General features: G+C 53.0%; 1 protein-coding gene across 1 annotated transcript; it reads left to right on the forward strand.

The window, feature by feature from the left end:
* Positions 1 to 7986: 7986 nt before the first annotated feature.
* LOC146541846 (RANBP2-like and GRIP domain-containing protein 8) lies at positions 7987 to 12559 on the forward strand (the record flags this gene model as incomplete). The annotated part of the gene is made up of 5 exons (XM_085215502.1): positions 7987 to 8066; positions 10620 to 10687; positions 11137 to 11248; positions 11440 to 11592; positions 12329 to 12559. Coding segments are annotated over exons 1-5 (570 nt in total), but the record flags the coding sequence as incomplete, so codon positions are not given.
* Positions 12560 to 13455: the final 896 nt, after the last annotated feature.

A 13455-nucleotide genomic window follows, 5' to 3' on the forward strand; every position in this document is an offset into this window, starting at 1 on the left:
GAAATTTTCCCCAAATAAACATTGGAGTTTTGTATTCACAAAGAGCCAGGGTTTGTCCACGGCACCAGTGACTGCTGCCCACCCCTCGTTTCCCCCCGGGCGGGTCAGAACCCCACAGCTCCTCAGGGAATGCGAAAGCTTATCGAAGCCGTGGCCGAGCACGGGCCGCTGAGGAAAGGGCCCCATGAGCGCTGAGTTCTCGGGGCAGCCGACTAAGGACTTGCCCCTCACCCTCAGCTCTCTGGGGGGGAAAGAGGTCCGCCGGCCGCTGATCCCAAAGGCAGAGGTTTCCCTGACTTCTTGCTGCTCCCTTCATATCCCCCCCTCTCTTCCCTTTGATGCCTCCCTTTGGGGGTGAGCTTGGTACTCCATCGCTGCATGGCTTGTACGGAGTGGTGTGGAAAATTTTCTTTGCTTTTTAAAAGCCAAGGTGAAACCAGCTGCTGAAAAATTTGGGGGGGTTTACCCCATGGAAGGGATCCTTTGGGATGGAGCTGTTTTTGGGGTTTTCTAACAATGTTAATGACAAAGTTCCCCCAACGGGCCTAATTGCTCTCCCCTTTTCTCTTCTCCCCGCTCTTGACCCACCTCCCCCTTCTTCCATTTTTAGTTTTTGGGAAACCCCTTTCTTTTTTCTCTTCCTTTCTTGCTTTGAACCCTTCTCGATACACCCTGTCTCTTTTTCTGTCTTTTCTAACTTCCCCTTCCTCTCCCTTCCTCTCCTCTTTTTTTTTTTCGTACTTTTCCTTTTTTTCCTGCCCCCTTATTTCTTTCTTCCCCTTCTGCACTTCCGTGCTCTTCTTTCCCTCCTCCATTCTCCCCTTCCCTTCCTTCTCTTTCCCCATTCTCCCCCACCCTTCTCCCTGTTTCTGCTTTACCTCATCCCGTGCTGCGGGGGCCCTTCTCGAAATTCTTCTCCCCTTTGTGCATCCTCCCTCTTCGTTTTGGGGGATTTTTCCCCTGTCCCACTCCTCTTTAGCTGTGATTTGTTCTCCCAGTAAATGGCTCCCATTTTCCATTCTTCTTGCCCTATTCCACCTTCCTTTACCCCTCTTTGCTGTTCGTTCTTCCTTTTTTCTTTTTCCTCTTTCTTTTTGCATTTCAACCTACTTCTGCTTTTTCCCTTCCTTTTTCCTCCCCCAGGGGGCCTCCTCTTCTGCTGTTTTTTTTTTTCCCCGCTTTCCTCTCCCTCTTTCATCCATCACTCTACCTTTTTGGGTCTTCTTTCTCCCTCATCCTCGCTCTGTTTTTGCATCTCACTTTCCCCTTAGGCTCTCCTTCTTCCCTTACCCTTCAGCCTTCCTCTGCATTTTTAAAAGTTTCCCCTCCTTTCCTTTTTTTTTCAGGCCCACCCCCATCCTCCCCCTCTCTTCCCCCTGAAGTGCGAGCCCCATCACAGCAATCGGGGGGTCCCCCCATTTTGGTAATACGCCGTCATAGTTACCTGCCGCACAATCACCCCCACTCCTCCTGCTTTTGCCCATGCTGCGTCATTGGTTAAAAGCCTTCATTAGTTTCTCCTCACCCCCCGCTCAAGAATCTTCCCCGCTCTCTCTTTTGACCCTGTTTTTTCCCCTTCCCCCATTGTAGCCATTTAAAACCCCAAAACCCCCCTGCTCCACCAAGATTGTTGCCCCCTTTTTAGATAGGGGGTTCCTGGATGGACAACACCGGGGGCTGAGAAAACTGCCCCGGTCAAAGAACCAAAGTTTTTTCTGACAACCACCCTAGCCAATTACTCTCATTTGCTTTTAGCCCTTTTCCCCCCCCCCTCCTGCCCCTGAAGGCAAGAACAAAAATCCTTGACTCCCTCCTTTAACTAAACCCAAAAACCCCCAAATCTCTTTTTATAGTTGGTGGTTTCTCTGACAGTTTAATCACTCCAATTCAAACCCGGAGTAAAGGAAAAAAATCACGACCTAACCAAAATTTGGGAGGTTCTTTTGTCCTAGCCCCGGGGAAGCAGCACCTTCCCCCCCTTTGGGTTTGGGGCTCAAAGGGGCCCTCTGTTCTCCGAGAAGGGGGTTGCCCACCACAACCCCCCTTCTTTTTTTTACAGATTGCCCGGGCCCCCCGGTTAAAACAGGGAACAATGTGGTAGTAGAAAGTTAGCCCAAAAGAAACGGCCACAAGAAACAAGAAAAATTCCTGTGGGGGCCCCTTCAATTCACTCCCAATTTCCCCATTCACCTTTTCAAGTATTCCAGGTTTAACAACCATTGGGGCCCCCAATTCACCCCTTTTACCCAAGGTTCCAGTTCACCACCTTTACCAACCAACCTTAAACCCCCTTACACCCTTTGGGTTCCTCAAACCGTCAACCCCTGCCAAATCAAAAATTTCAAAACCATGACCCGGTACCAAGTTCCCAATGAACCCCTGCATTCCCCCAATTTCCCAAATTCCAATCCAATTCCTGTCCCCAAGCCCGGGTCCCAAAATTTTCCAAATTAAATTCATGGGACCCCGCCCCAACCCTCAGTTTCCATTCCCCAAAGCGTTTTTTGTCTAAAATTCCCACCCCCAATGCCATCCCCTGTCCTTTCCCAGGCCTCCAATTCCACCTCCGCGGGGCCCTTTTTTAATTCCCAATTCCCCCCCCCATTGCAAGAATTCCCCATTCCCCAATTTCCCTCCCCCAACCCCTTTCCAATTCCCCTTTCCCGAATTTAACCCTGTTTTCCCCAATCCCCAAAGTGTTTAATCCATCCCTCATTGCCCAATTCCCCAATAACCCGTGTTTCCCGGGTCCCCAATGCTGCCCTTTCCCCAGGAAATCTCCAGCCCCCCCCATGATTTTGCTCCAATTCTCAGTTCCCCAAAACCGTTCCTCAAAACAACCCAAATTTCCCGGGGCCCAGTTCCCAAGTCCCCCAGCGCATCCTTTTCCCGGGGCCCTTGGAAAAAACCTCTCTTTTTAATTCTTTTTCCCCAACCCCCAACCCGTCCCTCCCTTCCCTCCCATTCCCATCCTTCACATTGGCCCCCCATTTTAAACCCAAGTCCCAAAAATCCCACCCCCATTTCCCCAAGTCCAACCCCCCTTAAAACGGGACCCCTCCCTTCCCCATCACCCATTTCCCACAATTTTAACCCCATCCCCAATCCCCACCCCATCTGACAATTTCCCCCCCTGCAAACCCAATATCCCCAACTACCCTGTTTTCCAAAACCCCAATCCCGTTTCCCAAGGTCCTTTTCCCCCATATTCCCCTCCCCCCCTCAATCCCCTCTACCCCCCCTTCCCAAAGATTTATCCCGTACATCAAAAGTCCCCAAACTCCAGTGACCCAGGTCCCTGTCCCACACCCTTGCTAACCCTCCAAGAAAGCCAAAAAAACAGGAATTTTGGCCCCCTAAAAAGTCACTCAGCCCCAAACCCATTGGGACAAAGGGAACCCCACCAGCCCCTGGAGGCACAGGGGACCCCGCTGCGGACCCCCCTAAACCCGCCGACCTCCTACAACGTGCAGGGGAAAACCCCACCCGGGGTGGCCCTGTGGGGACAGTGTGCGGCCCCGCACCCCCCCCCCAAGGGGTCCCCCGAAAGGCCTGCCTTGCTGTCCGGCGCCGGCCCCCCGCCGCCAGCCCCGCCAGGGACTAAGTTGCCCCCGGGCAACCTGGAAAGAAAAAGCCGGGGGGAGGAAGGGGACCCCCTGACAAAAATTTTGGCCCCCCAAATTAAAAACCCCAAAGGGCCCCCCCCTTCCCCCCCTCCTGCCCCCCTTTCACAACCCCAATTGGTCCTTTCCCTCCAATTTCCCTTCCCACCCCTTTTCCCTTCGAACCATTTCCCCCCTGGCCCAAAGGGAACGGCCCCGCCCCGGGGGGCCCTTACCCCCCCCCCAAAACCAACGCTAGATGGGCTTGGGCCCCCCGGCCTGGGCTGGAAAAACGGTGGGGACCTGACAGCCCCCATACCCACCCAGGGCCCCCCGGGGCCCCGACCCAGGGCCCTTCCCGGGGTCCCCCGTCCCACAACCCGCCCAACACCCTCCCCTGTCCCAGGACCCAGACAGTCGACGGGGGCCCAAAAAATTGGGCTTTCCAAATTCCCCCTTTCAACCCTCCGCCCGGGGGCCTTAAGAGCCAACTTAAAAACAGGAACCCAGGGCAAAGGGGGCAAGCAAACCCAAACTTCCTGGCCGTCAGGAAACCGGGGTTAAAAACCCCCTGCCCCCCCGTTCCAAAAGGGCGGGCCGGGTGCGGTCGTAGTGGAAGCCCAACCCCGCCTGGTCCGAAGGTCTCCTTCCACCCCCAGTCGGGGCCGTGCCAGAGAGGAACATTGGGGAAAGAGCCGGCCTTTACCAAACCCAAACCCCAACCCGGGGAAACCGGCCCTGTGTGCACGTGGAAAGGATTCCTCAAGGGGTTTCGCCCGGTTCTGGCCCCGGAAAACTTTTCACTTGCCTAAACTCGAGGGCTTCCGAAAATCCCCTACGGGAGGAAGCTCAGCAGGGTTCGTTTTTAATGCTTCCCCTTCCATTTGTTTCGGGAGGGACCACCCTGGATGGAAAAAAGACGGGTGGGGAAAATTGGGTCGGGGGTGAGGGGATTTCTGGCCCGAAAGGGGCTGGGGGGAACGAAGGGGAAAAGTGGGCGGGTGGGGAAGGGCTGGGGCCCAAGGGAAAAATCCGGGGGAACAAACCTTTTGGGGGAGTTTTTGGGGGGGGGGTTGGGAAATACCGGGCCCACGGGTATTTTGGGGGGGGGTTAGAAAATAGAGGAAGATGGAAAGGGGAAGGGGGAAGGAAAAGGGGATCAGAAGGGGAATGGGGGGGGAACTGAGGGGGGCATGAGGGGGGTGAGGGGGACGCGGGGATCAAATGGGGGAACGGAGGGGGGAGGGGCCCCAAATAGCAGATGGGGGGGGGACCACAGAGGACTTGTGACCCTGGGGGTCAGAAAGAAGACTGGGGGTTTGTGGGAACCACGGGGGGGACCAGACCCTCCTGCCCCCAAGCAGGGTCCGAGGACCAAAAGCCCAGGGGCCAAAAGCAACCCAAATGCGGCCCCCGCTCCCGAAGCCCATCCCCCCCCGGGTCCCCCCCCCAAAAAAAACCACCTTTTTGGGAACTAGGGGGCCAACCCCCATCTGCACACTGCGCCGGGTCGGGAGCCCTCATACAAGGAAACGGACGTTGGAGAGGGTCCAGAGGAGAGCCTCAAAGATATAAAGGGCTGGACATCCCCCCTTGGGAAGACGGCGGGGGGGAGCGGGCTTTTTACCGGGAGAAAAGAAGGTGAGGGGCTCTTGCACCCTTTTTAGGCCCTAAGGGAGCCTACAAACAGGAGGAAGTCGGGGGTCTTTAAAAGGGGGAGATAACAGAGACAAGGGAAATTTTTTTAATTAGGGGGGGAAGTTTGGGTTGGATGTCAGGGGAAGTTCTTTACAAAAGAGTGGTGAAAAAGTGCCCAAGAGTGTGGATCCCCCCCTAGGAGTTTTTAAAGGCCAGTTGAGGGGCCCTGGGCACCCGAGCTGTATAAATGTGGGGGTTTGGGTCCCCTTTCTGGGGGGGGGGGAGATTCGTATCCTTGATCCCTTCCAACCCGGGCCATTCTTTTTGGATTCTGGCCAGACTTGCGCAAATTTTATTTTTGGGAGGGAGAGCGGAACCCATCTCCCCTTCACAACACAACCAGCCTCCCCCCAAACAAAGCCCGGGGCGTTTAATCCCTTGCCATCACGGACGCAGAACAAACCTTGGGTTAAGAGTTGGGATTAACAACGCTCTGTCTAGCAAATTCACCATTTCAAACTTTAAAAGGGAAAAGGTTTCCCCTTCTAAAAAAACCCCCCCTTTTTTTGGGAATCTGTGGGGGGGGAAAAAACCAAATTTTTTTGGGGAAAAAGGGCCCCTTTGCTTCCTTCCCCCCCCTTTTGGCACAACACCGAAAAGCGGGGTTGGGCCCCCTGCAAAAAAAAACCCCCCCCCCCCCCAGGCCCCCCCCCCCGGGGGGTTTGGTCCTGCCCCCGGGCCCCCTAAAGCCTCAACAGCGTTGCAGATGCCTGTCTCACATAAAAGCAGAAGTGCGGAGGAGAATCACCCACAGACGACTTGAAGCGGTGCCTTGCGGGGACAAAGGCGAGTGCACAACGTCCTCCCCCTGCTTGCTTTTTGGAAGGGGGGTTCAGCAGCAGCCCCCACTCTGTTAAGTCCCCCAAAAATTTTTCTTCTTTTTTCCTGATCGGGAACGGATACCAAAAACTTCCCAAAGTCATTATTAAACAATCTGCCCGGAGCCCAAGGAGAAAACATGTTTTCAATTTAAGACCACAAAACAATCCATTCTTTTCCAAATAAAACTTCAATTCGACTTAATTTTCAACTGGCATTTCAGCCACCCTTCATGAAGGGTTTAAAGGGGGGAAAAAGAGGGGGGAAGGGGGGAAAGGGCCTTCCCACATCCCCTTGGGACCCCAAACCAAAGCCCCCTATAACAAGGGCCCCAAAGCCCTTATAGAACCACAACTTCCAACACCTCCTATGGCCCAATCTCCCAAATTTCCCCCACTCCCCCCATCAGCCCCTTTTTGGCACAACATCCCTCTCTATACACCCTCCCCACCCCTATATCCTAACCTTCCACAGCCCCCAAACCCTCATCCCCCCATTAACTTTTAAAAGGGGAAAGGGGGAAGCCCCACACCCCCTTAACCCCCCCTAAAAAAACCCCAAAGCCCCCAATCCCCCCTAAAAACCACCCTATCCTACATCCCCAAAACCCCCAACCCCAAAAATTTTCCCCCCAACCCACTAAACCCCCCCCTAAGCCCACCCCGCCCCTAAACCCCCAAAACCCCCAAACCCCAAAAGCCCCCCATCCCCTTAACCATATCCCCCACCTCCCTAAGCCCCACGCCCCTTTTGGGACCATATCCCCTTAACCCCTCCTAAAAGCCACCACTGCCCTTATGGACACATTCCCCCCAACCCTCCTACGCCCAACCCCCTGCCCCCCAAAGATTCCCCCTAAACGGATACTCCCCCAATCCCCTACAGCCCACATCGCCCCAGACCCCCCCCCGCCCCCCCAGTCTCCTCTTACCCCCAACCCCCTATAACCCTTCTAGAGTCCCCCCCCATTTCTTTAAGCCCCCAAACTCCCCCAGAGCCACAATAAACCCCTACACCCCCAATCCCCAATATCCACCCTATAACCCCCCCCAAACCCCCCCCCACACCCCCCAAACTCCCCCATCCCCCCTATCTCCCCCCCCGCCCCCCGTACCCACAGCCCACCTCACCCCCGGGGAGCAGTGCCCCTCCACGGCCCCGGGCCCGGAGCCGTTCTCCCCCACCTCCGGCGCCGCTGTCCCCAGCACCGCTCCCGTCGTGCCGCGGTTCCCTCTCGGGGCTGCCCGGGCAGCTCCGGCGCGCAGCGGCTGTGGGACCGGGACCGGTGAGGGGACAGCCGGCTGCCAACAGCCGTTCCCGCGCGCTGCGCCTCAGCCAATCGGAGCCGGCGGCGCTGCCGCTGACCAATGAGAGGCACGAACGGGCCGGAAGTGCCCCTGACCTGAGAGAGGCCGGGGGCGGGCCGGGGCTGCCGCTGACCAATGAGAGGGACGAACGGACCGGGAATGCCCCTAACCAATGAGAGGGTGGGGGTGGGGCGGCGGCTGTGGGGGGGGACCTCGGGGTGGTCTCTATTTCCATAGGGGGATCGGGATCGGGGTCGGGGGATGTGGGGTTGCGATTGGGGGGAGGGGGGGAGATCGACAGGTGGGGGATGGGCTTGGGGGGAGGGAGGGGGAATGAAATTTGGGAATGGGGTGTGGGCAATAGGATGTGGGACTGGGGTGTGGGGTTGGGATGTTGGATGTGGGGTTGGAAGGGGAAAATTGGGGTTGGGGTGTGGGGATGTGGGATGGGATCTTGAGAAAAGGGATGTGCATGGGATGGCTTTGGGGATGGGGTGGGGTTGTAATGGATACGGGTTTACAGAACCCAAGAATCGCTCAGTTTGGAAAAAAGCTTCAAGGTCATCAAATCCAACCCCAACCCAACCATGAAATCTGTTCAGCTGTGCTTTGGGTGTCTGCGACGTCTGTAAAGATGGAGGTAAAAAACCCCAAATAAAAGGGGGGCTGCAGTCAGTGATTTTTGGGGGCTCTGTAGAACTGAAAAACTTTTGAAACAAAGGGACGTTTCTGTTCAGCAGAGGGAAAAGAGTCATTTCAAGAAAAAACCCGCTGTCCAGAAAGCCTGCAGATGTGCTGTGGAAAATCCTCTGTAGGCACTAAGAGCAAGGCCTTTTTTCCCTTTTCCTTCTCCCCTCCCTTTTTCCCTTTTCCTTTCCTTTTCTTTCCCATGTTGTGCAGACTTTTTCATTGCGTATCTGAACTGTAAGGGAGATACCCCAAGGTGGTTCACCTTACCTTTTTCGAAATAGTCAGAATGGAATATCCCAAACTGCTGTTCTGAATGGCACCCTCCCAAAATACATGATATGGGTTTTTTTTTTGTTTTTTTTGTTGTTTGCTTTTTTCTGGGGGTTTTTGCTGAGTTTGAATGGTGGATAGGAGCCTCAGAGAAAGCCAGGGTAAGGACTTGAGAACTGTGGTCTGGTTTGCAAATTCCCTTTTGTCCTTCTGGGCATGCTTTTAAGGGGTTGGTCTTCCTCCAGAGAGATTTTTATTTTTTTTTCCCTTCCCTCCCCTTCCCTCTGTTCCCTCCCCTTCCCCATTTCCTTAACTTCCCTTGCCCGAGCTTACCTTCACTGGCGTTTTATTTTTTATCTTTCTTTTGCCTATTGACTGGGTCAACAGGAAGGACGTAGACACCAAGGAAAGGCATAAGCTTATTTTATTGTCTATTTCAAACAATACAAAAACAAAGCAGTGCCTTGTAGCGAAAAGAGAAGCTTAGCAGGAAAGGAAATAAGCAGTGCAGTGGGTCTGATCTCTACCACGTCACACTGTAATGACATGTAGCGCAGTGACAGTGATTAGGACAGACGCATCACCAGTTGCCCTCCTCCTTTATCATCATCCAGCTTCACAGTTGCTGGGACCCCGGTTGCAGGAAGGATCTAGAGAAGCCGTCCCAGCAGTTGGGAAGTCATACGGCGATGTGTCCAGCCCGGAGGTGAGGTCTCCAGAGCCGCTGCAAGCAGGCCCAGCTTTGTGGCCTCGAATAAACTGGGGTAGGTAGCAGTGAGGTGGAGCATCCGGTTCCCTTGTCTCCTCTCGGTTTTCTCCCTGAAAGCTGGCCAGGGCTGAAGGAGGAGCAGAGAGAGCTGTGCCATCTGTTTTGGTGTAGCGCAGGCCTCTTTGGCAAGAGTGAGCGCCCAGAGCCCCGGCAACACGCTTAGTCGGGCAACAGACAGCGCAGCACAGCTCCCTTGTGAGCAAGGCTCCCCACCCTGACTGTGATGTCACGCGGTGCAGCGCTCAGAACCCACGCAGCACTCGCAGAGGGTGCTGTGCCGAGTGCTGAGCAGGAAGGTGCACGGCGCGAGATTGCTGGCTTCCGCCGCTTCCTCTTTCCCGTGGCGAGGCCGGCGCTGTAGCAACGCCAAGTGCTGGCCGCAGGGCCGGGCTCGGTGCCATGGCACGGCGCACGAAGCCCGAGGTGGAGCGGTACGTTGCCTTTGTGCAGTCCGCCGCCTCTTCTCCTAGAGAGGTGAGTGCCGTGGGCCGGCCGGGACCGCCAGCGGAGCTCCTGCGGCCTGCCCCGGGTCACGGTGCTTCGGGTTTTGTGTCACGTGCTGCGCGGTCGGTATTCCTGTCTGCGTGACAGCGCCGTGGAAGGTCAGCAGAAAGAGAGGGAGAGCCGGGCCGGTACGGTTTTGCTGCTGTACCTGGCGGCCAGATGGTTCCCTGCGATCTGGACGTGGTGCACAGACCGTAGAGAGCCAAGCGGTGCAGTCTGTGGGAGCAATTGAATCCCGACAGGTGCTGCTCTGCTGCTGTGAGGGGGTTCTATTGCAGAGGCAGGAGATCCAGCAGTGTGCTGCAGGGCGTGAATGCGCGCGGGCTGCCGTTCTGCAGCAGGGTCTTTGTGCGAGGCAGCGTGCATCTTCATTTTGAGCTTTGCCAACAGCAGCAAAGTTCTCCCTCCTGTGGCTTTGTTCAGCTGACTTGGTGCCGTTTAGACTGCGCAGTGTGGAGCGTGCCGCTGCCAAATTCAGAGATGCTCTTTACCCACGTTGAGATTCCTGTGGGGCTCAACAAAAAACCATTGCCTCTCTTCTTGTTGAAGCACGAGCAGGAGGAGCTGGGGTAACATCTTCACTCTTAGTTTGTAGGATTTGTTTTCTCCTGCAAACCTGTTCCAGTGCAGCAGCAACAAAAAGCTCAACTGCAGCGGACCCCACTCTTCTGATTTCTGTAGTCAGACGTGTTTGTGAAATGTGCCGAGTATAAAGATCGGTCGCTTGCTTCGCTGGTGGCCTCAGTTTTCCTTTGGTAGCCTCTGCCCGTTACTGGAAACAAGGTTCCTGTCTTCCTCCTGTCTCTTTCAGAAACAAAGGCTTGCATGCAAGAAGTGGGCTGGTAACTAACTGTCAGAAGTGTTCTGCGTTGCTGAAAAGGGGGCTCTCCCTGTTCGTTGCTTCAAATGTACTGTACGTCTGACGTGTGCCTGTCATGTTTGTTTTCTTCTTCCATTCAGAAATCGTTGAAAGGATTCACCTGTGCTAAGCTGTATTTTGAAATAAAAGAATATGAGCTTGCTCAAAGGTAATACGTGTGGATGTCCGTGGTTGACCTGTTCTTGAAAGTGTAACAGAAAAGCTAGTTGAGGTAGAGAAATCAAGGTCACGATGATGCCGTTTTAAGGTAGCAGGAAATGGAAGGATTGGGTGCCACTGAAATCTTTCCAAAAGCAACTGCATTAGTCCTATGGTACCAAAGAAATCATGGAGTTGAAGTGGCTTTTATTTCATCACAGGATGCATCTGTGAGCTGCTGCTTCTTTAATGAACGTCAGTACTTGCTGGCAAAGAAGTCGCATCAGTACGTGTAAAAATAACGTTGTTGTCACATTAAGGTCTAGTCAAGTATCTAGAACGAAATGCAGCCCTGCTTTCCCTTTGACAGATTCAGTTCCCTTTAGCTGTAGCTGCAGGGTGCGGGGGGACTTGTAGTGTTGAGGAGTACTGATCTCTGTGGGTTTTCTCGCTCCATAGATACGTATCTACTTATCTCAGTGTCCAGGAGAGAGATCCCAGGGCACACAGGTTTCTTGGACAAATTTATGAAGTTCAGGACAAGACAGAAGAAGCTGTTGGGTGTTACAAGGTAAGTGCTCCACTGACCCCCTGTAACGTCCGGCTTCCTTCCTTTGTAAATGGGCTTTTAAAGTGCGTCTGTGCTGTGCATTCCCTGAGCTGAGAGAAGAAAATGTGTTGTTTCTTTCCTGTTCTGTATGGATTGCAAGATCAAGTTACCAGTAACCTTTTTTTGTCTTGCCTGTGCATGGGGAAAACCAGCGTTCTCTGGGGCTGAACCCAGTACAGAAAGATCTGGTGCTGAAGATTGCGGAGCTGTTGTGCAATAAAGACACCAGTGATGGAAGAGCAAAATACTGGGTTGAGAAAGCTGCCAGGCTGCTCCCCAGGAATCCTGCTGCTCTCAGACTGAAGGTAAATTCCAGCTTCTCATCTCTGCTCTGTGCCTTGGAGAAACTTTCCGTATGTGACTGGGTGCTTCTGGCATGTCATCTAGTCATCTCTCACAAGATTTCCTTGGCTAAATTACTTTAGCATCAGGAATCTTGAATCTATTACGTGTTAATTTCTTTGCTGTCTGATGTTTTTGTCCAGCTTGCGTGAAAATTGCAGCTCTGGGCTTTCACATGCGTTTTAAGGTTGATGTGTTCAAACCTGTGGGGAAACTGTCAGCAATAATATCCAAGAAGCTGAGTTTAGATGGGCAATACTTGATGTATCTGTTGTGACGAAGCTGCTTTTTAGTTTTTTGGGTTTAAAAATGCAGGATGTAGGAAGTGCTGTCATTCTCAACTACTGTGTAAATGCTTTCAGTTACGTAGTGTCACTTTGGCACTTAGTTTTATGCAGCACAGCAGCAGGGACACTGAGGTTCTCAGAGGCTTCTGTTGGTCTTCTGTTGTCCTTTTTGGACCAGCTACTCTGAAACAAGGGGTGCTGTCTCTGTCTCAAAGAGTCTGACAGTCTTAACTTAGCATCTACAAGAGGCACACTGAAGGTTTTTCCCCTGTTACCTCGTTTCTAAGATGCTGGAGTAATTTCATCAAGTCTGTAGTCTGTGTAGCGGAGGTGAGCAACCTGTCAGGTAATGTGGTTGTTGAAAAGACTGATGTGGAAAAAGATATGAATCTGTTGCCTTCGTGTGTAATAGGAGAAGTTACAAGAATATAAAGCTGAAGGTGGCTGGAATGAGCTCTTTTACGTGACTCAAGCTGAAATGCGTGCGAGACCTGATGACGTCTCCCTTCAAATCAGACTTGTTGCACTGTACCACTCCCGCAATAAATTACGAGATGCTGTACTCCATGTTCAGGAGGCAGAGAAGATAATACCTCTGGAGACAAGCTGGAAATGGAGTTCCTGGGTCCTAAAGACACTTGAGGTATTTCACAGTCTTTTGATCCTGTCATATTCTACCAAATTTTCAGAACTGGTCAAACTCCCTCAGTTTTGTTCCACTGACGGCTGTTGCTGAGGTGATTCAACACCTCCAAATGAAAGTCTACTGAAGCCAATTGCTTACTGAGGATTTTCTTCCTAAACTTAAACCTTGTTTCTTTTTTAAACCCAAATCGAAGCTTGATACAGCAGCTCCATCAGGGAGAGAACACTTCCAAGAGTTCCTGGAACGTTACTGCTGAAGGATATGTTAATGCCTCACCAGTGAAGCTGGGTTAGGTAGCAGTGTGGAAAGGGGAAGTAATGTCCCAGCCTTCACAGAAAGATGGGGTTTCCTCATCCTCTGATGAACTTTGTTCTTTAGGAATACCTTGAATCAGCCCAGGACTTGGAATCAAATGCCAAGAATTGGAGAGCTATCAAGAGCGGCCATCTACTGGCTCATTCTACCTTTACTACTATGAATTTTGCTTCGGGAGACAGCCGTCCGTGCAGAGAGGCACTTGAAAGGTATTGTTTTATCTTTACTGCGTTTAAGGGCCAACCAAACAGAAACAATCGGCATCAAAATCTTTTTCTCTGAGTCACAAAACGCCTAGCAGGCATCAGTTTCCCTGAGTAACCAGTTTGTGGACAGGAGAGGAGTTTCTCTGCACTGGCCACAAAGGAAGGGTTTTTGCAGGCTTGAAGCCCAAGCTGTGTATTTGTCCGAGCTACAAGCCTTGGAGAAGACCCGGGGATATCCTCGGTCCCGTGCCTTTGTCTCTTCAGTAAGAGAACGTTGTTCTCTTCTTCAGCTGCCAATTCAGATTTCACAGCCATCTGTGGACCAGTTTTGTCCTGGTCGACTTAACACAAACCGCAGCCAAGTATGAAAAG

The sequence above is a fragment of the Meleagris gallopavo genome, unplaced genomic scaffold (genome assembly GCF_905368555.1).
Source record: "Meleagris gallopavo unplaced genomic scaffold, MGAL_WU_HG_1.1 scaffold_74, whole genome shotgun sequence".
Taxonomy (NCBI): Eukaryota; Metazoa; Chordata; class Aves; order Galliformes; family Phasianidae; genus Meleagris; species Meleagris gallopavo.